The 23332-nt window shown below is 45.8% G+C and overlaps 1 protein-coding gene across 2 annotated transcripts in view; it reads left to right on the top strand.

Annotated features, from left to right (window-relative positions):
• The window catches only part of LOC144497528 (E3 ubiquitin-protein ligase Midline-1-like), a 31513-nt gene extending 14265 nt beyond the window's left edge, over positions 1-17248 (top strand). The window contains exons 4-7 of one of the 2 annotated variants that reach the window (XM_078218925.1): positions 4610-4843; positions 7476-7495; positions 10950-11086; positions 14540-17248. In XM_078218925.1, the coding sequence (XP_078075051.1) occupies positions 4610-4843; positions 7476-7495; positions 10950-11086; positions 14540-15093 (945 nt within the window). In that variant the 3' untranslated portion in view covers positions 15094-17248. Of the gene's footprint in view, positions 1-4609; positions 4861-7475; positions 7496-10949; positions 11087-14539 lie in introns of both variants that reach the window. The other variant, XM_078218926.1, reaches the window with a different exon arrangement.
• The last annotated feature ends 6084 nt before the right edge of the window (positions 17249-23332 follow it).

Raw genomic sequence — 23332 nt, 5'->3', positions numbered from 1 at the left:
GATGAATGAACACCGCTCGACAATCACCAGGCAAGACTGTTCTCTTCCTGTTGGGGAGCACTTCAGTGGTCACGGGCATTCGGCCTCTGATATTCGGGTAAGCGTTCTCCAAGGCGGCCTTCGCGACACACGACAGCGCAGAGTCGCTGAGCAGAAACTGATAGCCAAGTTCCGCACACACGAGGACGGCCTCAACCGGGATATTGGGTTCATGTCACACTACTTGTAACTCCCACAGTTGCGTGGACCTGCAGAGTTTCACTGGCTGTCTTGTCTGGAGACAATACACATCTTTTTAGCCTGTCTTGATGCTCTCTCCACTCACATTGTTTCGTCTCTTAAAGACTTGATTAGTTGTAAGTATTTGCATTCCAACCATTATTCATGTAAATTGAGTCTGTGTCTTTATAAGCTCTGTTTGTGAACAGAATTCCCACTCACCTGAAGAAGGGGCTAAGAGCTCCGAAAGCTTGTGTGGCTTTTGCTACCAAATAAACCTGTTGGACTTTAACCTGGTGTTGTTAAACTTCTTACTATCTGATCGAAGACAGAGGGTGGTGGTGGATGGAAAATTTTCGGACTGGAGGCAGGTTGCTAGCGGAGTGCCACAGGGATCAGTGCTTGGTCCTCTGCTCTTTGTGATTTTTATTAATGACTTAGAGGAGGGGGCTGAAGGGTGGATCAGTAAATTTGCTGATGACACCAAGATTGGTGGAGTAGTGGATGAGGTGGAGGGCTGTTGTAGGCTGCAAAGAGACATAGATAGGATGCAAAGCTGGGCTGAAAAATGGCAAATGGAGTTTAACCCTGATAAATGTGAGGTGATTCATTTTGGTAGGACTAATTTAAATGTGGATTACAAAGAACAGTACAGCACAGGAAACAGGCCCTTCAGCCCTCCAAGCCTGTGCCGCTCCTTGGTCCAACTAGACCAATCGTTTGTATCCCTCCATTCCCAGGCTGCTCATGTGACTATCCAGCTAAGTCTTAAACGATGTCAGCGTGCCTGCCTCCACCACCCTACTTGGCAGCGCATTCCTGGCCCCCACCACCCTCTGTGTAAAAAACGTCCCTCTGATATCTGAGTTATACTTCGCCCCTCTCACCTTGAGCCCGTGACCCCTCGTGATCGTCACCTCCGACCTGGGAAAAAGCTTCCCACTGTTCACCCTATCTATACCCTTCATAATCTTATACACCTCTATTAGATCTCCCCTCATTCTCCGTCTTTCCAAGGAGAACAACCCCAGTCTACCCAATCTCTCCTCATAGCTAAGACCCTCCATACCAGGCAACATCCTGGTAAACCTTCTCTGCACTCTCTCTAACGCCTCCATGTCCTTCTGGTAGTGCGGTGACCAGAACTGGACGCAGTACACCAAATGTGGCCTAACCAGCGTTCTATACAGCTGCATCATCAGACTCCAGCTTTTATACTCTATACCCCGTCCTATAAAGGCAAGCATACCATATGCCTTCTTCACCACCTTCTCCACCTGTGTTGCCACCTTCAAGGATTTGTGGACTTGCACACCTAGGTCCCTCTGTGTTTCTATACTCCTGATGACTCTGCCATTTATTGTATAACTCCTCCCTACATTATTTCTTCCAAAATGCATCACTTCGCATTTATCCGGATTAAACTCCATCTGCCACCTCTCCGCCCAATTTTCCAGCCTATCTACATCCTGCTGTATTGCCCGACAATGCTCTTCGCTATCCGCAAGTCCAGCCATCTTCGTGTCATCCGCAAACTTGCTGATTACACCAGTTACACCTTCTTCCAAATCATTTATATATATCACAAATAGCAGAGGTCCCAGTACAGAGCCCTGCGGAACACCACTGGTACAGTAAGAAGTCTCACAACACCAGGTTAAAGTCCAACAGGTTTATTTGGTAGCAAATACCATAAGCTTTCGGAGCAATGCTCCTTAACCTGGTGTTGTGAGACTTCTTACTGTGCTTACCCCAGTCCAACGCCGGCATCTCCACAACACCACTGGTCACAGACCTCCAGCCGGAAAAAGACCCTTCGACCACTACCCTCTGTCTCCTATGGCCAAGCCAGTTCTCCACCCATCTAGCCACTTCTCCTTGTATCCCATGAGCCTTAACCTTTTTAACCAACCTGCCATGTGGGACTTTGTCAAATGCCTTACTGAAATCCATGTAGACGACATCCACGGCCCTTCCTTCATCAACCGTTTTTGTCACTTCATTACAGGGTCAAAGGTAGGGTTCTGAAGACTGTGGAGGAACAGAGAGATCTTGGGGTCCATATCCACAGATCTCTAAAGGTTGCCACTCAAGTGGATAGAACTGTGAAGAAGGCCTATAGCGTGTTAGCTTTTATTAACAGGGGGTTGGAGTTTAAGAGCCGTGGGGTTATGCTGCAACTGTACAGGACCTTGGTGAGACCACATTTGGACTATTGTGTGCAGTTCTGGTCACCTCACTATAAGAAGGATGTGGAAGCGCTTGCAGAGGAGATTTACCAGGATGCTGCCTGGTTTGGAGGGTAGGTCTTATGAGGAAAGATTGAGGGAGCTAGAGCTGTTCTCTCTGGAGCGGAGGAGGCTGGGGGGAGACTTAATAGAGGTTTATAAAATGATGAAGGGGATAGATAGAGTGAACGTTCAAAGACTATTTCCTCGGGTGGATGGAGCTATTACATAATGAATGGCAGGGCAGGCTCAAAGGGCCGAATGGCCTACTGCTGCTTCTAGTTTCTATGTTTCTAACTCGTACTAACAGATTCAAGAACAGCTTCTTCCCTGCTGGCATCAGACTTTTGAATGTTAAAGTTAATTTATTAGTCACAAGTAAGGCTTACATTACAGTGCAATGAAGTTACTTAGAAAGTCCTCTAGTCATCACAAAGCGGCACCTGTTTGGGTTAATGCACCTAATCAGCACGTCTTTCAGAATGTGGGAGGAAACCCATGCAGACACGGGGAGAATGTGCAAACTCCACACAGACTGTGACCCAAGCCGGGAATCGAACCTGGGTCTCTGGCGCTGTGAGGCAGCAGTGCTAACCACTGTGCTATCATGCCGCCCATAGTCCTATCATATGTAAAGCTGATCTTTCACTTCATCCTACCTGGAACTGCTAAACTATATTCTGCATCCTCTCCTTTTCCTTCTGCCCTATGTACTCGATGTACGATAAGAAGTCTCACAACACCGGGTTAAAGTCCAACAGGTTTATTTGGAATCACGAGCTTTCAGAACGCTGCTCCTTGGTGAGTGGGACCTGATGAAGGAGCAATGATCCGAAAGCATATGATTCCAAGTAAACCTGTTGGACTTTAACCTGGTGTTGTGAGACTTCTTACTGTGCCCACCCCGGTCCAACGGCAGCATCTCCACATCATAGCTACTCTATGTATGGTATGCTTTGTCTGTATAGCGCGCAATATGCAATACTTTTCACCGTATCCCAATACATGTGACAATAATAAATCAAATCAGTAACATGCCCAAGTTTAATTTTCAATGTAGTGATGGAACCCAGGAGTTAATTTAGTGAAATATCTGCTATATATGCCAGTGATTGAAATATTTAAGTGGCGAAAGACTAATTATTGGATTATCTTGTGTTTAGATTGTTCTCAATGAACAGGACTCCTTGAAAATTTCATTTCTTTAAATTTAAAATTTATTTATTAGTGTCACAAGTAGGCTTACATTAACCACTGCAATGAAGTTACTGTGAAAGTCCCCTAGTCGCCACACTCCAACGCCTGTTCGGGTACACCGAGGGAGAATTTAGCATGGCCAATGCACCTAATGTGCACGTCTTTCGGACTGTGAGAGGAAACCAGAGCACCCGGAGGAAACCCGCGCAGACACAGGGAGAAGGCTACAGAAAAAAGTGACTCAAGCTGGGAATGGAACCTGGGTCCCTGACGCAGCAGTGTGCCACCCCACAGTCTTACCCACAATCTCGATTTCATCGAATCCCTACAGTATGGGAGGCCATTCGGCCCATTGAGTTTGTACTTATCACAATTCCACCCAGGCCTTATTCCCGTAACCTTTGTGTACCCTGCTAATCCCCCTGACACTAGGGTCAAGTTAGCATGGCCAATCCACCTAACCCGTACATCTTTGGACTGTGGGAGGAAACCGGAGCACCCGGAGGAAACCAATGCAGACACGTGGAGAACGTGCAGACTCTGCACAGACTGTGACCCAAGCCGGGAATCGAACCCAGGTCCTTGGTGCTGTGAGGCAGCAGTGCTTGCCACTGTGCCACTCATTTATCTCCTGACTTCGTGGCAAATATAAATCTCAACCCTGTATTAGAAACCTCTGCCAATTTAATCGAATCATAAAAATGTACGTGTTTCCGTCCACTACTAATTGAATTTGGATATGGTGCTAGACGTGTAACAACAAATAATCTTGCGGTCATGTAGCACCTTGTGACAGGCTTAGGATTTGTTAAAGTAATTTAATTATTTTTGAAAATGGGAAAGTCTTTTTCACAGGGAGGTGAATTCTGTGTCAGAATTGAGCATAATACATATATAAAATACATAATGCGTATTGTTAAAGAGGAAAATACTCCGTGAAAGGTTCTATGTTTCTTTTTTAACAGGATAAGTTGAAAAAGCAGCAGCAGACCCACCTGGATTTCTTCAGGAAAGTCCAGCTTTTTCTTTACATTGAGGAGCGAGCATGGAAAAAAAGATTTTCTGTCACAACTGCCCAGGTGAATCTGATGGTTGATCGTAAGGTCGCAAAGTTGAAGCAGTCTCAGGCAACACTGCAACAAGCTAAAAGTACTTTGCAGATTGCATTCTGTATGGAGAACCCCATGCTGTTGCTGCAGGTGAGTTTTTTAAAAAGGTATGGTGTGAATCAAAAATGTGTAACCTTGGTTGTAGACCTGTAAAAACCAGTACGTTTGGGGCGGCGCAGTGGTTAGCACTGCTGCCTCACAGCGCCAGGGACCCGGCTTACATTGGCCTGGGTGACTGTCTGTGTGCAGTTTGCACTTTCTGCCCGTGTCTGTGTGAGGGGGTGAATTGGCCATGCTAAGTTGCCCCTAAGTGTCCCAAGATGTGTGGGTTAGATGGATTAGCACAGTAAGAAGTCTCCCAACACCAGGTTAAAGTCCAACAGGTTTATTTGGTAGCACAAGCTTTCGGAGTGTCGCTCCTTCTTCAGGTGAGTGAAGAGTTGTAATCCACTAGATGGATTAACAATGGTAAATGTGTGCAGTTACAGGGATAGGGCGGGGCAGAAGGCCTGGGTACGATATTCTGAAAAGAAAAAGGGTGGCACGGTGGTTATCACTGTTGCCTCATAGCTCCAGGAACCCAGGTTCAATTCTGGCCTTGGGTGACTGTCTATGTGGAGTCTGCACTTTCTTCCCGTGTCTGCGTGGGTTTCCTCCAGGTGCTCCGGTTTCCTCCTACAGTCCAAAGATGTGCGGGTTAGGTGGATTAGGCGTGTTAAATTGCCCTAATGTCCCAAGATGTATAGGTTAGGGGATTAGGTAAATGTGTGGGGCTATGATCTTGGCCAGTAAAATACATAATGTGGAGTTGCCAGTGTTAGATTGGGGCGGGCACAGTAAGAAGTCTCACAACACCAGGTTAAAGTTTAACAGGTTTATTTTTTTATACTTTTCCAATTCAATCAAATCAAATCAAATCCAATTCAGAGTCTCAACAAGTTGAGACATTTCAGATCCAGGCTGACAAGACAGGGCAAGCGACCAAACCACCCTGTCCTGGGCCCGATCTACATGAGCCAAGCTGATTGGAGAAGGGGGAGGTTCCTCCTCCAAGACTTGGGCTCATTTGCATCTTAGCCAAAAGGCCGAGATGCTGCTTTTAAAAATTGCTTCATATGAAACATATGAAGCTTCAATGTAACCTAATGACCTCAACCAAGTTCAGCATCCTCTCCATACTACACTTGATCTTAGCCAAAAGGCCGAGAAGCGTTTATTTTGGTAGCATAAGCTTTCGGAGCACTGCTTCATCAGGTGAGTGCAGGATTTGGTTCACAAACAGGGCATATATAGACACAAACTCAATTACAAGATAATGGTTGGAATGCGAGTCTTAACAGGTAATCAATTCTTTACAGGTGCAGACAATGTGAGTGGAGAGAGGGTTAAGCGCAGGTTAATGGAGTGTGAATTGTCTCCAGCCAGGACAGTTAGTGAGATTTTGCAAGCCCAGGCAAGTTGTGGGGGTTACAGGTAGTGTGACATGAACCCAAGATCCCGGTTGAAGCCGTCCTCATGTGTGCAGAATTTGGCTATCAGTTTCTGCTCAGTGATTCTGCATTGTCATGCCTTGGAGAACCCTTACCCGAAGATCAGAGGCTGAATGCCCGTGACTGCTGAAGTGTTCCCCGACAGGAAGGGAACACTCCTGCCTGGTGATTGTCGAGTGGTGTTCATTCATCCGTTGTTGTAGCGTCTGCATGATCTCCCCAATGTACAATGCCTCGGGACATCCTTTCCTGCAGCGTATCAGGTAGACAATGTTGGCCGAGTTGCAAGAGTATGTATCGTGTACCTGGTGGATGGTGTTCTCACGTGAGATGATGGCATCTGTGTCGATGATCCGGCACGTCTTGCAGAGGTTGCTGTGGCAGGGTTGTGTGGTGTCGTGGTCACTGTTCTCCTGAAGGCTGGGTAGTTTGCTGCGGAAAATGGTCTGTTTGAGGTTGTGTGGTTGTTTGAAGGCAAGTAGTGGAGATGTGGGGATGGTCTTGGCAAAAGGTTCTTCTTCAGCGATGACATATTGAAGGCTCAGGAGAAGATGTCGTAGCTTCTCCACTCCGGGGAAGTACTGGACGATGAAGGGTACTCTGTCCACCGTGTCCCGTGTTTGTCTTCTGAGGAGGTCGGAGTTCCGCACACATGAGGACGGCCTCAACCAGGATCTTGGGTTCATGTCACATTATCTGTAACCCCCACAACTTGCCTGGGGTTGCAAAATCTCACTAACTGTCCTAGCTGGAGACAATTCTCACCGCTTTAAGCTGTGCTTAACCCTCTCTCCACTCACATTGTCTGCACCTGTAAAGACTCACATTCCAACCATTATCTTGTAATTGAGTTTGTGTCTATATATGCCCTGTTTGTGAACCAAATCCTGCACTCACCTGATGAAGGAGCAGCGCTCCGAAAGTTCGTAAAATACGTAGACAATTATTCATTATTGCTGATATTGTATGGTATACCTATATTGAAGTATGCTTGTACTCATGTGAATTGTTTAGTTGAATAAAAGTGATGACTCTGCTGGCTTGTACTGCCTTTATCAACCAGTAGGTGGACAACATGTATCATCAGAAACTTTGCATTTCATAGAATTAGGTCAGAAAACCTGTTGACTTGTACAAAATAGTGAGTTACCTAAATCTTACTTTTGTGTCATGTAAAAGGAGCTTTTTGCTGACTATCACATCTCTTTTTTTTTTAATGTGTGTATATATAGGTTCTGAGCAGTGTTAGAAGGTAAGATTTTTTAATTAGTTAATGTGCTTTAACCAGGTTAAAAGAATTGCTATTGGATAATGCTTTCTTTGTGACTCTGATTTTACTCCAGTCTGTAAAACTGCAGGTTCAAACTTACTTGATTTGGCAGCTAGCATTTTCGCCCAGATTGACTTTGGTGAGGAGATTGTTGCCTGTTTAATTTTATATTGCACCACACCAGTTAAAATTGGAGCGTTTGTCATTCTGCTCACAGACAATTTTACATTAAATGTTGTGTGAAGCTGATTCGATAATCCTGACAACCATTAAATCTTCTTTTGGTCTAAAACAAAATCACATTAAACCAGCGACTAAAGACGGAGGGGGAAGTAGGGGGAGGCTAGGCAGCCAGTTAAGTAGACGGTTGAGTGTATTTCATGCTATCATGTTGCAGGTAACATAGAAATTTGAAGTAGGAATAGGCCATTCAGCCCTTTGAGCCTGCTCCACCATTCATTATGATCACAGTTGATTGTCAAAATCAATATCCTGATTTCCCCCTTCCTCCCCATATCCCTGCATCCTTTTAGCCCCAAGAGCTATAGCTAATGTCTTCTTGAAATCGCACAACATTTTAGCCTCAACTACTTTGTGGTAATGAATTCCATACATTCACCACCCTCTGGATGAAGAAATTTTTCCTCGCCTCAGTCCTAAAATGTTTACCCCTTTATCCTCAAACTACCCCTAGTTCTGGATTTCCCCACCATCGAGCACATTCTCTCTGAATCTACCCTGTCTAACTAATCCTGTTAGCAGTTTCTCACACTCACTCTGCTAACCTCCAGTGAATACAATCCTCTGTAGGACGCTGCAAGCAGATTAAACTGCACCTTACCCATTTTTATGTCTGCAGATTGGGGAACTCTTATTATGGAACTTGATGATATTTTCAGGGCTCCCCCTGTACTGAGCCATAGACATTCCACTAAACATTGCTCTTTAGATCTGGAGGTTTCATTGGGCTACTTCCTGGGTATGTTGCCTGATTAAACCTGATCTTAATTGCACCACTTTGGTACACTTTTTCTCAGCATTTATTGCCCATCCCTAATTGCCCTTAGAGCAGGTCATAAGAGTCACATGTAGACCATTAAATAAGCAGGTGGATATTTTTCTATTCATTCATGGGACATGGGTGTCGCTGGCTGGCCAGCATTTGTTACCCATCCCTAGTTGCCTTGAACTGAGTGGCTTGCTAGACCATTTCAGAGGGCAGTTGAGAATGAACCACATCACTGTGGCTCTGGAGTCACATGTAGGCCAGACCAGGTCAGGACGGCAGATTTCCTTTCCTGAAGCACATTAGTGATCTAGTTGGATTTTTCCGACAAATGACAATGGTTTCATGGGTCGTCAGTAGACTTTTCCTTTTAGATTTGTATTCTGATTTCACCATCTGCCATGGTGGGATTCGAACCCGGGTCTCCAGATTACCAGTCCAGTGACAATACTAACACACCACTGCCTCCTTCTCAGAACCATCTAACATCAAATAGTCTTCATTCAAAGAAATAAGAAACCATGTTCATCCTTTTTGAAAGATTTACATTTATCTAGCACATTTTAGGACCTCAGAATATTTCCAAAGTACTTTATACTCAATAAAGTACTGAAAGGGTTAATAAACACATAATCTGCTATGAGAGAAATCACAGGTCTGTATTAAAGTGACCCAGATAAGCATCAAGGTCTAGTTATAAGGGAGGAAACCATAGAATAAAGGTTTGTTTATCTTACAAAGGCCCTTAGTCTAAAATAAGTCATTAAATCAGACATCAAGACATGGGAGTGGCGATTGAAACCCAGACACAAGTTGGGATGTCAAGGATAGCTTGTAACAATAATGAATTAAGTCAGTTAACATAATTAAGTCTTTACGGTGATTGGATATTATAATTAAGCAAGCATGCGATGATGGTGATTGATTTTTAACATTTGTATCTTATGCATGATGTAAGTTTAATCAATAGTTGTTAGTGGATAGAGATAACTCCTATTCCTTGATTGGTATATGTTAGTCAAATCTGAAATCATATCTGCTTGTGTAGTCCTGAATTCTATACTCTGGCTGGCCACTAGCTGACTTCCAGTGCCCTTGCTCCAGCTCGAATATTAAAGAACTGTTGTGAAAAATTCCGTGACTTAGTCTGACTACTTAAAGGGAACAAAGTTGTAATAAAAGGCTGAATGCAAAAAAACGTTGCAACAAGTACATTTAACATTTAGTCACCTTCGTAAATGTAGGAAACAAAAGTTAATTTAACCAGCTCTCCTCACCTGTTCCACTAGAATTGGGGTATATCAACCAAAAATGTTACATATAATTAAGACCAAAATGAATTTAGATGTAAGCACAATACTACCACTTTACTTAATGAATGGCAATATTAGTTGCTTGTGAGCAGAGTGAGTCGCCATTCTGGTCGCCACACTACCAGCAGGATGTGCAGGCTTTGCCAAGGATACTTAAAAGATTTACCAGGATGTTGCCAGGTATGGAGGGCATTAGCTATGAAGAGAGGCTGGCGAAACATGGTTTGTTCTCATTGAGATGACGGAGGTTGAGGGGCGACCTGATAGAAGTCTATGGGGCGGCATGGTGGCACAATGGTTAGCACTGCTGCCTCACAGCGCCAGGGACCTGGGTTCAACTCCTGGCTTGGGTCACTGTCTGTGTGGAGTCCGCACGTTCTTCTCGTGTCTGTGTGGGTTTCCTCCGGGTGCTCCAGTTTCCTCCCATAGTCCGAAAGATGTGCTGCTTAGGGTGCATTGGCCATGCTAAATTCTCCCTCAGCATACCCGAACAGGCGCTGGAGTGTGGCGACTAGGAGATTTTCACAGTAACTTCATTGCAGTGTTAATGTAAGCCTACTTGTGACACTAATAAATAAACTTTAAAACTTAAAAAAATTATGAGGGGCATGGGCAGAGTCAGAAGCTTTTTCCTCGGGTGGAAGGGTCAATTATTAGGGGACATAGGTTTAAGGTGCGTGGGGCAAGGTTTAAAGGAGATGTATGAGGCAAGTTTTTTACACAGAGGGTGGTGGGTGCCTGGAACTTGCTGCCGGAGGAGTAGTTGAAGCAGATACGATAGTAACTTTTAAGAGGCGTCTTGACAAATTCATGAATCGGATGGGAATAGAGGGATATGGTCTCTGGAAGAGTAGGGGGTTTTAGTTCAGACAGGCAGCATGGTCGGTGCAGGCTTGGAGGGCCAAAGGGGCTGTTCCTGCACTGTAATTTTCTTTGTTCTTAGAGCACGTGCTTCCCAGGAAGGGATTTGACTTTTGCCGTGATTTTGCTTTTCTGCAAAAAAAAAAGAACATTTGTTCAAATTTGAAAACTCATCTTTTCAATTCACGATCTTTTAGAGCCCACTGAAAAAAAATACAGCGTGTGTTTTTAATTTTCTTTATGTATTCATTCACAGTACTGAAATCAAGGAACAAGATCTTGGTTTGCGAGAGCTCCAGGAAGTGACAAATCACTTAAGAAATCTTGAGTCGCATTTCACCAAGAGTCGGGATATCCCTCATATTTTAACAGCCTTGGGTGAATTATTTTCAAGTAAGTCCGTGATAAGTGCACCTTAGCATTTAAAATATTCGACCGTGTCATCAAGTGGGGAGACAATGGCCTCGTGGTATTATCGCTGGACTATTAATCCAGAAACTCAGCTAATGTTCTGAGGACTGGGGTTCGAATCCCGCCGCGGCAGATGGTGGAATTTGAATTTGGGTGGCACAGTGGTTAGCACTGCTGCCTCACAGCGCCAGGGACCCAGGTTCGATTCCCGGCTTGCGTGATTGTCTGTGTGGAGTTTGCACGTTCTGCCCATGTCTGCGTGGGTTTCCTCCGGGTGCTCCAGTTTCCGCCCACAGTCCAAAGATGTGCGGGTTAGGTGGATTGGCCGTGCTAAATTGTCCCTTAGTGTCAGGGGGACTACCTAGGGTAAATGCATGGGGTTATGGGGATCGAGCCTGTGTGGGGCTGTGGTCGGTGCAAACTCGATGGGCCGATGGCTTCCTTCTGCACTGTAGGGATTCGATTTGATGATTCGAATACTGAACCTGCTGTAGTTTTCCAGCTGCAAAGTAAGTTGATTTACCAGGTTAGAGGGTACTTTGTGCCAAGTTTTTACACCACAATCTACTGTAGAGCTAGAAGATTAATGGCTGGGATTCTCCCAGCCCGCTGCACTGCTCGAGGAGGCGCCAGCAGGGGGCCAACGCCGGTCGCAAGTCCCAGGAGATTTCTTTTTTCTGGGGCAATCAGTTCTGTGCCAGAGGTCAGCACCGGGCCGATTATTGTATGGAAATCTCCATTTCCATATAATTAACGGGCCCGGTACGGTATTCTCCACTAGCATCTCCCTGCTGGGGAGTGGGTCCCTCCAGCGGCATTTACTACTGCTCCTGACTAACCTTGAACAGGTGTCCTCACTCTGCATGTGGATCCTCAGACCATTGAGTGGCTCACCCAGGAGGTCAGAAGCAAGAGGGGGAACTGCCCCTTGGGCAGTGCCAGCGTAGCACCCTGACACTGCCCAAGGGGCAAACTGTCATTGTCCATCGAGCACCTTGGCACTGCCCTCCAGACAGTGTCAAGAGGATGTGGCCAGGGGGGGCAGAGCATACTGAGGGGGCCTATTGGGGGGTAGGGGTCGCGATCCAGGGGATCCGCTGCCACTCTGCAAGCGGGATCAGTGGGAGAGGAAGAGAGGAGGCAGTCGGGGCTGGCCAAGGTGGGGTGGGGGTGTCGGGTATGGCCGATGGCTGGGTGGGAGATCAGGGCGGACCGGGGAGTCCCAGGGAGGTACAGTAGGCCAGCGATCGGGGGTGTAGGGGTGGCGGTAAGGCCAGTGATCAGTGGATTGCGGGGCAGGCCAACAATGGGAGTGCCAGTGCACATGTGCCGATGTCCGCTCTGACAGATCGGCACGTGCGCTGTGGCCCACTCAGCACTCTGCTGCCGGCACTCCGACGGGAATAGACCCTGCCCACTGCTTACCAGAATGAATCCCACTGAGGCACTCTGCATTGCACAGAGTGTCAGAGATTCGTTCAGGTAAGTACACCCAAAGAACGGGTGGGAAATACTCCCGCTTTCCTGCCCGTTGGGCACTTACTTCTGTTTTGGGAGAATCCCGGCCAACATTTGTAAAGAGCGGATCGATTGAGAATGCCATGTGCCTGCAAGCGACTTGCATGTGCCGTTTTCCATTCCCATCTGGCTGTGATTGTATATATCAAAAGCATGGATGTTAGGGAACTTGGGGAAATAAATAGTGAGGAGGCCATTCAGCCCATCGGGTCTGCACCAACTCTCCGACAAGGCATCCCACCCAAGCCCCATCCTGTAACCGCATATACCTTCCAACAATTTCCCTATTTGTCATTTGTCATTTATGTCGATTAAGATGAGAATATAGGAGGCATGGTTACTAAGTTTGCAGATGACACCAAGATTGGTGGCATAGTGGACAGTGAAGAAAGTTATCTCCAATTGCAACAGGATCTTGATCAATTGGGCCAGTGAGCTGACGAATGGCAGATGGAGTTTAATTTAGACAAATGCTAGGTGATGCATTTTGGTAGATTGAACCAGGGCAGGACTTACTCAGTTAATGGTAGGGCACTGGGGAGAGTTACACTGTCGGAGATACGCCAAGGGAAGGTGGGTCTGGAAAATCCCACCCAGAGTTCACAGCATAAATAGCGACACATTAAATGTAATTAAAACAAATCTATTTCACTCTGTTTAAAATTTCGGTACAACCTTTGGTTCCTGCAGACACAAGTTGAAATAATCTAATTTTTTTTTAGTCACACAGTGATTTTAAACCTGTTGCTCATTGTGTTAATCTGCACACTCCCGTTCTAACTTGACCACCCTTGATACTTTCCAATTGTGAACCTCTTAATTAATTGCCCCTCGTCCCCATGTTATTCAATAGCTTGCTTCAACATTAATAAAACAATGGAATGATTTGTCAGTAATGCCCATCAAGTAACACCTACTCAGTAACAATTCAGGTGCCCAATTTCGGTTTCAGCAGCATCATAGAATCACTACAGGGCAGAAGGAGGCCATTCGGCCCATCAGGTCTGCACCAACTCTCCGTCAAGGCATCCCACCCAAGCCCCATCCTGTAACCGCATATATGTTTTTTCCTCTCATCTCCCTAACCTATACGCTAAGGGGCTGATAATGGCCAATCCACCTAACGTGCAAAGCTTTGGAGTGTGGGAGGAAACCGGAGGACCCGGAGGAAACCCACGTAGACACGGGGAGGGTGATTTGCAGGGTGCATATTAGGATAGTTATTTTGACAGAACACACAACATCCTGATTGGACATTTCTGTAATATTTTGATGTGATTTATTATTGTCACATGTATTAACAGACGATGAAAAGTACTGTTTCTTGCGCGCTATACAGACAAAGCATTCCATTCATAGAGAAGGAAACGAGAGAGTGTAAAATGTAGTGTTACGGTTAATATCTTCCCATTCTGATTAGGATCGGTGGTTTAATTTTTAAAAATTCATTCGTGGGACATGGATGTCGCTGGCAAGGCCAGCATTTATTGCCCATCCCTACTTGCCCTTGAACTGAGTGGTTTGCTAGACCATTTGAGAAGGTAGTAGAGAGTCAACCACATTGCTGGAGTCACATGTAGGCCAGACCAGGGGTAAGGGCGGCAGATTTCCTTCTCCTGAAGGACATTAGTGAACCAGATGGGTTTTTCCAACAATCGACAATGGTTTCATGGTCATCTTCTTAATTCCAAGTGATTTTTATTGAATTCAAACTCCACCATCTGTGGCGGGATTTGAACCTGGGTCCCCAGAACATTGGTTAAGTTTCTGGACTAATAGTCTAGCGATAATACCATTGGGCCATCGCCTCCTCTAAATGTAAGTTGAATCGCCTGTGCAGATTCTGACTGAATTACCTTGCTTCCACCTTTTCTAGTTTTTGTTTGAATTTAAAGAATTTTTGTTTTCCCTTTCTAGATCAAGTCATCGAATTGGACACGAGCAGTGCTCACCCACAGCTAAAAATAAGTAGGAAAGGCACAACAGTTGAAGCTGTGGAGGAAAAGCAAAATGAGCAGTGCACTGCAGAACGCTTCAACACCTCTTTCAATGTACTTGCCAAAACTGGCTACACCACTGGCCTTCACTACTGGGAGGTTAGCGTGAAAAATATCCCCTCATGGGCCGTGGGGATGGCCTACCAGAGCATCCCACGCACACCTCCGGGAAGCAGGTTGGGGGCCGAGGAAAATTCCTGGGCATTTTCTTGCTCGTCAGAGGGTCTTTGCTGTGCTCAACACAGCATGGAAGTGATGTCTTTCCGCTCTGAGAAACATCCGGAAAAGATTGGCGTCTATCTGGATTGTGATAGTGGCATCCTCGCGTTTTGCGATGCAGATTCCGTGCAGTGTTTGTACACATTTTATTGTACTCTAAAAGCACCGGTGTTTCCTGTTTTCTGTCCAAAGTTTAATGAGGAGGAAGAATTTTCAATGGTTCCCATGACAATCCACAGTGGTATAATCAACTGAAATGCAGTGCTGTAATGTAGACTGATATAGTTTACGATGAGAGGGCATTAGTTCAAATATTTGGACTTTCCAATTTTGATTCTGATCTCTGGATAGGATTTTTGCCATCACAGAGCTTCCTGCCTCTGATGATACCTTTGACCCTAAACTCTCATTCATGTCACCGGTGAGCTCTCCACTCTCCGGCTGAGAATTACGCTACACAAGAAGCTTTCATAGAATCCTACAATGCAGAAAGAGGCCATTCAGCCCATCGAGTCTGCACCGACCACAATCCCACCCAGGCCCTATCCCCTCAACCCCACGCACTCACCTAGCTAGTCCCTCTGACATCAAGGGGCAATTTAGCATGGTTAATCCATCTAACCCGCACATCTTTCGCACTGAGGGAGGAAACTGGAGCACCTGGCAAAACCCACGCAAACACGGGGAGAATGCGCAGGCTCCACACAGACAGTGACCCGAGGCCGGGAATTGAACCCAGGTCCCTGGCACTATGAATCAGCAGTGCTAACCACTGTGCCACCTGCAGTGGCACACATTTTAATGTTGCTTTACACACATGTGCAGGTGCATGATAAACTACCAGACAAGCTGGAACATAGTACCAAGGGTTCTATCGGCTCATTCTGCCCCAGAGCTACTAACAAGCCCAGGCAAAGATTTGCGATTATTGTGTTTATGGCAATATTGGGATATTTTAATGTTTGAGATGCAGCTTAGTTTGTTACCTGTTTTAAAACTTCCTGAGGAAATTGATATTTCGTTCCAGGAATCCTGAATTGTTTTTCTTTGTTTATTAGTGTCACAAGTAGGCTTACATTAACACTGCAATGACTATTGTAAAAATCCTCTAGTCGCCACACTCCAGTGCCTGTTCGGATACACTGAGGGAGAATTTAGCGTGGCCAATGTACCTAACCAGCACGTCTTTCGGTTGTTGTGATAAAAGCAAAATATTGCGGATGCTGGAAATCTGAAATAAAAACAGAAACTGCCTGATGAACTCGGCAGGTCTGGCAGCATCTGTAGAGGGAGACAGCAGAGAAACTGTGTTTTTCTCTCTCCGCAGATACTGTCAGATCTGCTGAGTTCATCCAGCATTTTCTGTTTCAATCTGAATTATTGAGTTTTATTTTCTGTTGAAACCGGTGTTGATTCTCTGGTGATTGTAATGTGAGTAATATAATCACTTTTTGTCCATGGTTCTTTCCGTGGACAGAAAGGGTGAGAATGTGTATAAGATGGATTGAGAAGAGGAAAGGGTTAAAATTGGGATGCGTAACTAGAAATCAGTTGAGGGATAAACTGGTTTTGGAAAGGGCCTGAGGCGAGGGCAACAAGGCCCAGCGAAACTAATGAACTAATGATCACGTTAAAGAAACTGCTAATAGGTAATTGTGGTTCTGGCTTCGGAGGGCAGGGCCTTATCAATTGGCCTTTTGTCCTTGAAAGTAATCTAATCAGAAACTTTAATAGCCATGTCTTTACGTGGCTACCGCTTTTTGTTCTTGAAAGTAATCTGAAGTCGGGAATGGGTTAATGAACTTTGTCACACTTAAGCATTAAGACCCGAACTCTGTGATTTTGTTGAGAACACTGCAGAGTTCATGTTTTTGTCAGAGTTCGGTGTTTTTCATGTCTGTGCCAGATAAGAGGAACAGCTATTCTTGTTATTAAGAAATGCGATTAACCCAGCTCGAAATAAGCTAAACAGTCTCCATTTTCATGTACCTTTGTTTAACACGATGGAGTTGACATGTATGCCTTCTGTCTTTGTATAACCATAGATTCATATATATATATTCATCATACGTTATTCATCTTATCCTGATATAAAGTATTATACAAACTTGTATGTATATTAGTTAACTTGTTTGTGCAAAACCTGTGATGTTGTTTCAAGGATATAAATGACGAACAATTGTGGCCTTGGAGATCGAACAAATTACACAGATGAAGATACTGCTAATACAACAAGAATCTCACCATGAACAATGACAGACATCTTAGAGAATTGCAATGTAATGAGGGCGGGGCCCGGGACATATATAAACTCTGTTCTTACTTGTGTTCGATGAGAAGGCTGGGGGTCCACTGTTAGGAACCTCACTTCTCCCACAATTGTGAAAATAAACACTGCATTTTGATCTACTAATAGTGTCAGAGGTTTTTTACCTACAACATAATCTAATCAAAATGTAACATAGAACATAGATAGAACATAGAACATAGAACAGTACAGCACAGAACAGGCCCTTCGGCCCACGATGTTGTGCCGAGCTTTATCTGAAACCAAGATCAAGCTATCCCACTCCCTATCATCCTGGAGTGCTCCATGTGCCTATCCAATAACCGCTTAAATGTTCCTAAAGTGTCTGACTCCACTATCACTGCAGGCAGTCCATTCCACACCCCCAACCACTCTCTGCGTAAAGAACCTACCTCTGATATCCGTCCTGTATCTCCCACCACGAACCCTATAGTTATGCCCCCTTGTAATAGCTCCATCCACCCGAGGAAATAGTCTTTGAACGTTCACTCTATCTATCCCCTTCATCATTTTATACACCTCTATTAAGTCTCCCGTCAGCCTCCTCCGCTCCAGAGAGAACAGCCCTAGCTCCCTCAACCTTTCCTCATATGACCTACCCTCCAAACCAGGCAGCATCCTGGTAAATCTCCTCTGCACTCTTTCCAGCGCTTCCACATCCTTCTTATAGTGAGGTGACCAGAACTGCACACAATATTCCAAATGTGGTCTCACCAAGGTCCTGTACAGTTGCAGCATAACCCCACGGCTCTTAAACTCCAACCCCCTGTTAATAAAAGCTAACACACTATAGGCCTTCTTCACAGCTCTATCCACTTGACTGGCAACCTTTAGAGATCTGTGGATATGGACCCCAAGATCTCTCTGTTCCTCCACAGTCTTCAGAACCCTACCTTTGACCCTGTAATCCACATTTAAATTTGTCCTACCAAAATGAATCACCTCACATTTATCAGGGTTAAACTCCATTTGCCATTTTTCAGCCCAGCTTTGCATCCTATCTATGTCTCTTTGCAGACTACAACAGCCCTCCATCTCATCCACTACTCCACCAATCTTGGTGTCATCAGCAAATTTACTGATCCACCCTTCAGCCCCCTCCTCTAAGTCATTAATAAAAATCACAAAGAGCAGAGGACCAAGCACTGATCCCTGCGGCACACCGCTAGCAACCTGCCTCCAATCCGAAAATTTTCCATCCACCACCACCCTCTGTCTTCGGTCAGACAGCCAGTTACCTATCCAATCGGCCAACTTTCCCTCTATCCCACACCTCCTCACTTTCATCATAAGCCGACCATGGGGGACCTTATCAAACGCCTTACTAAAATCCATGTATATGACATCAACTGCCCTACCTTCATCAACACACTTAGTTACCTCCTCAAAAAATTCTATCAAATTTGTGAGGCACGACTTGCCCTTCACGAATCCGTGCTGACTATCTCGGATTAATCCGCATCTTTCTAAATGGTCGTAAATCCCATCCCTAAGGACCCTTTCCATCAATTTACCAACCACCGAAGTAAGACTAACCGGTCTATAATTACCAGGGTCATTTCTATTCCCTTTCTTAAACAGAGGAACAACATTCGCCATTCTCCAGTCCTCTGGCACCATCCCCGTGGACAGCGAGGACCCAAAGATCAACGCCAAAGGCTCTGCAATCTCATCCCTTGCCTCCCAAAGAATCCTAGGATACATTTCATCAGGCCCAGGGGACTTATCAACCTTCAGTTTATTCAAAACTGCCAAGACATCCTCCCTCCGAACATCTATTTCCTCCAGCCTATTAGCCTGTAACACCTTCTCTTCCTCAAAAACATGGCCCCTCTCCTTGGTGAACACTGAAGAAAAGTATTCATTCATCACCTCGCCTATCTCTACTGACTCCATACACAAGTTCCCACTACTGTCCTTGACCGGCCCTAACCTCACCCTGGTCATTCTTTTATTCCTCACATAAGAGTAAAAAGCCTTGGGGTTTTCCTTGATCCGACCCGCCAAGGACTTCTCATGTCCCCTCCTAGCTCTCCTAAGCCCCTTTTTCAGCTCATTCCTTGCTAACTTGTAACCCTCAATCGAGCCATCTGAACCTTGTTTCCTCATCCCTACATAAGCTTCCCTCTTCCTTTTCACAAGACATTCCACCTCTTTTGTGAACCATGGTTCCCTCACTCGGCCATTTCCTCCCTGCCTGACAGGAACATACCTATCAAGGACATCCAGTATTTGTTCCTTGAAAAAGTTCCACTTTTCATTAGTTCCTTTCTCTGACAGTTTCTGTTCCCAACTTATGCCCCCTAATTCTTGCCTAATCGCATCATAATTACCCCTCCCCCAATTGTAAACCTTGCCCTGCCGTACGGCCCTATCCCTCTCCATTGCAATAACAAAAGACACCGAATTGTGGTCACTATCTCCAAATTGCTCTCCCACAACCAAATCTAACACTTGGCCCGGTTCATTTCCCAGTACCAAATCCAATGTGGCCTCACCTCTAGTCAGCCCATCCACATATTGTGTCAGGAAACCCTCCCGTACACACTGCACAAAAACTGCCCCATCCAAACTATTTGACCTACAAAGGTTCCAATCAATATTTGGAAAGTTAAAGTCCCCCATGACAACTACCCTGTGACCCCCACACATATCCATAATCTGCTTAGCAATTTCTTCCTCCACATCTCTATTACTATTTGGGGGCCTATAGTAAACTCCTAGCAACGTGACCGCTCCTTTCCTATTTCTAACTTCAGCCCATATTACCTCAGTGTGCAGATCCCCCACGAAGTGCCTTTCCGCAGCCGTTAAACTATCCTTGATTAACAATGCCACTCCTCCACCTCTTTTACCAGCTTCCCTACACTTAGTGAAACATCTATACCCCGGAACGTCCAACAACCATTCCTGTCCTTGTTCCACCCACGTCTCCGTAATGGCCACAACATCGTAGTCCCAAGTACCAATCCACGCCCCAAGTTCATCTACCTTGTTCCGGATGCTCCTTTCATTGAAGTAGACACACTTCAACCCACCTTCCTGTCTACCAGTACCCACCCTTGACCCTGATACCTTCCCCAATACCTCACCACCCTCACTGACTTCTGGACTACAACTCCCTTTCCCACTCCCCTGACAAATTAGTTTAAACCCCCCTGAAGAGCCGTAACAAATTTCCCTCCGAGGATATTGGTGCCCCTCTGGTTCAGGTGCACCCCGTCCTGTTTGTACAGGTCCCACCTTCCCCAGAACGTGTTCCAATTACCCACGTATCTGAAACCCTCCCTCCTACACCATTCCTGCAACCACATATTTAACTGCACTCTCTCCCTGTTCCTCAACTCGCTATCACGTGGTACCGGCAACGTACCAGAGATGACCACATGTTTCGTCTTGGCTCTCAGCTTCCAGCCCAGCTCCAGAAATTCCTGCTTTAAATCCCTGTCCCTTCTCTTACCTATGTCATTGGTACCAATTTGCACCACGACTTGTGACTGTTTCCCCTCCCCCTTCAGAATCTGGAAAACACGGTCTGAGACATCACGGACCTTGGCATCCGGTAGGCAACATACCATCCGTGAGTCTCTTTTGCTGCCACAGAACCTCCTATCTATCCCTCTAACTAACGAGTCCCCAATAACTATCGCCCTCCCGCTCTCCCCCTTTCCCTCCCGAGCCACAGAGACGGACACAGTGCTGGAGATCCTCTCACTGCGGCTCCCCACTGGTATGTCATCCCCCTCAACCGTATCCAAAGTGGAATACTTGTTGCTAAGGGGAACGACCACAGGGGATCCCTGCACTGACTGCTTCCTCCCAGCCCCTCTCACCGTCACCCATCTGTTTTCAATCCTCGGAGTAACTGTATTCCTAAAGCTTGTGTCTATGGCCATCTCTGCGTCCCTGATGATCCTAAGTTCATCCAACTCCAGCTCCAGTTCCCTAACACGGTTTTGGAGGAGCTGCAGATGGGTGCACTTCCCACAGGTGTAATCAGTAGGGACACTGTCGTCGTCCCTCACCTCAAACATAGTGCAAGAGGAACATAGCACTGCCTGCACACCCATCCCCTCTAGATACCTTGCCAGTACCAGGTAGAAAGTGCAAAAATGAATTCAACTCACCCCTGCTCGCCCTTTCAGCCTAAGCCCTGTGAGCCAAAGTCTTATAGCTCACACTCTGCTTCCCACACACTCCCTGTGAGCCAAAGTCTTATAGCTCACACTCTGCTTCCCACACACTCCCTGTGAGCCAAAGTCTTATAGCTCACACTCTGCTTCCCACACACTCCACTGCCCGCTCCCGACGCTGCCCGCTGTATACCGCAGCCTACCTTTTATACTTCACGCGCTTAAAAAACCCTTCCCAGACTCCTTTGCTGCCCACTTCTAGTTTTCACTTTAAACTTGAAAAACTGCTGTTAAAGTAAAGGCCAAAAAAATACACACACTAGCTGACTAATTAAATAAATAAACAATTCAATTAATCTCTCACCAGCACTGCTGCTTTCAATCACCCCTCTCAGCTTGCTCCAGTGGATCAATGAGGGGGAACCTCCCAGGTAACTGACTTTTAAAGTTAAAATAAAAACCCTTCCCAGACTCCTTTGCTGCCCACTTCTAGTTTTCACTTTAAACTTGAAAAACTGCTGTTAAAGTAAAGGCCAAAAAAATACACACACTAGCTGACTAATTAAATAAATAAACAATTCAATTAATCTCTCACCAGCACTGCTGCTTTCAATCACCCCTCTCAGCTTGCTCCAGTGGATCAATGAGCAACAATACAGCTATGCCCTTATTGGCTAACAGAAGTATGTGGATGTACCTCCGTCGTGGATAACTGAAACAGTTTTGTAAGCCAGACAGAGACTCACGAACCCGTGCTTGATGCGCATGGTCTAGCGATCTCTCCTCCGATGCAATAAAGAAGGCTTTCGGAGAAACCTGTGTCTCTTCAGTTTTTGATCCGACTTCTGAAAACGAATTCTACAAGGGTACCTTTTTTTTATTGCTCCTTATCATTTATTCCTCGTGGGATTTCACCTGTCGTAGAATCATCGAATCCCTACAGTGCAGAAGGAGGCCATTCAGCCCATAAAGTTGCACCAACTCTCCGACAAATTATCCTACCCAGGCTCTATCCCATAACCCCACATATTTCCCCCTCTAATCTCCCTAACCTATACACTAAGGGGCTAATTAGCATGGCCAATCCACCTAACGTGCATGGCTTTGGAGTGTGGGAGGAAACCGGAGCACCAGGACATGCAGACACGCGGAGAACGTCCAAACTCCACTCACCTAAGGCTGGAATCAAACTCCGGTCCCTGACGCTGTGAGGCAGCGGTGCTAACCACTGTGCTGCCCAGTCAATGATCGGTAATGGGAGGGAAGAGAGTGCGGTACTAGCTATGTCATACACTCGTGCTTTGAACTAAATGTCACAAAGCTGAAGGTTGAACAATGCTAAACTGTTGCGCTCGAACAGCACTCTATTTTGCAATTTAATTTAGCCTTCCTTAACTATCGCTTACATTTCCATATACGTACATAAACTAAAGCTCATGGGTGGGATTCTCCGGCCGTTCATGCCAGCGGGATTCTCCGGTCCCGCTGCATGAATGAAGATTTGGCTGAGCACTAAATTCTCCTTCCCCGCAGGCAGCAGCAGAGCGACGTGAATGGCCGGAGAATTCCGGCCATATGTCTTTTCGAAGATACATTTTCGTGTGGGAAGTAAGCAGCTGTATATGATCCAGTTCCACATCATTGCTTATGTACCAAAAAAACTCTACCCCGGCAATGATGTTTGCTTCCATCATAATGTTGGAAGTGGGATGCTCGCTGATGTGCAACCCCAGCATTCCATGCCAGGGTACATCATGAGCTGAACCACATTCAGCAATGGGCAGAGATTTGGCACGGATGTCACTTGCCAGTTAACTGCCAGGCAATGACCATCTCCAACAAGGGAGAATCTAGCTACTGCCCCTTGATGTTCGACAGTGTGATAACCCCCAGGACTTGCATGGGAAATCACTGATTGACCTCCCTGTAGGATGCATTGAATGTGAACTCCCTGGGGATTGGTAATTAACTCACCAGGTGGCGCTCATAGACCGAGCCCTGTATAAAGCAGGCTCCTGAGTGGGTCCATTATTGCATTTTCCTGGTTGAGACC

This window comes from Mustelus asterias, chromosome 8 (genome assembly GCF_964213995.1).
Source record: "Mustelus asterias chromosome 8, sMusAst1.hap1.1, whole genome shotgun sequence".
NCBI lineage: Eukaryota > Metazoa > Chordata > Chondrichthyes > Carcharhiniformes > Triakidae > Mustelus > Mustelus asterias.
This window is presented reverse-complemented; position numbering and strand designations above follow the sequence as displayed.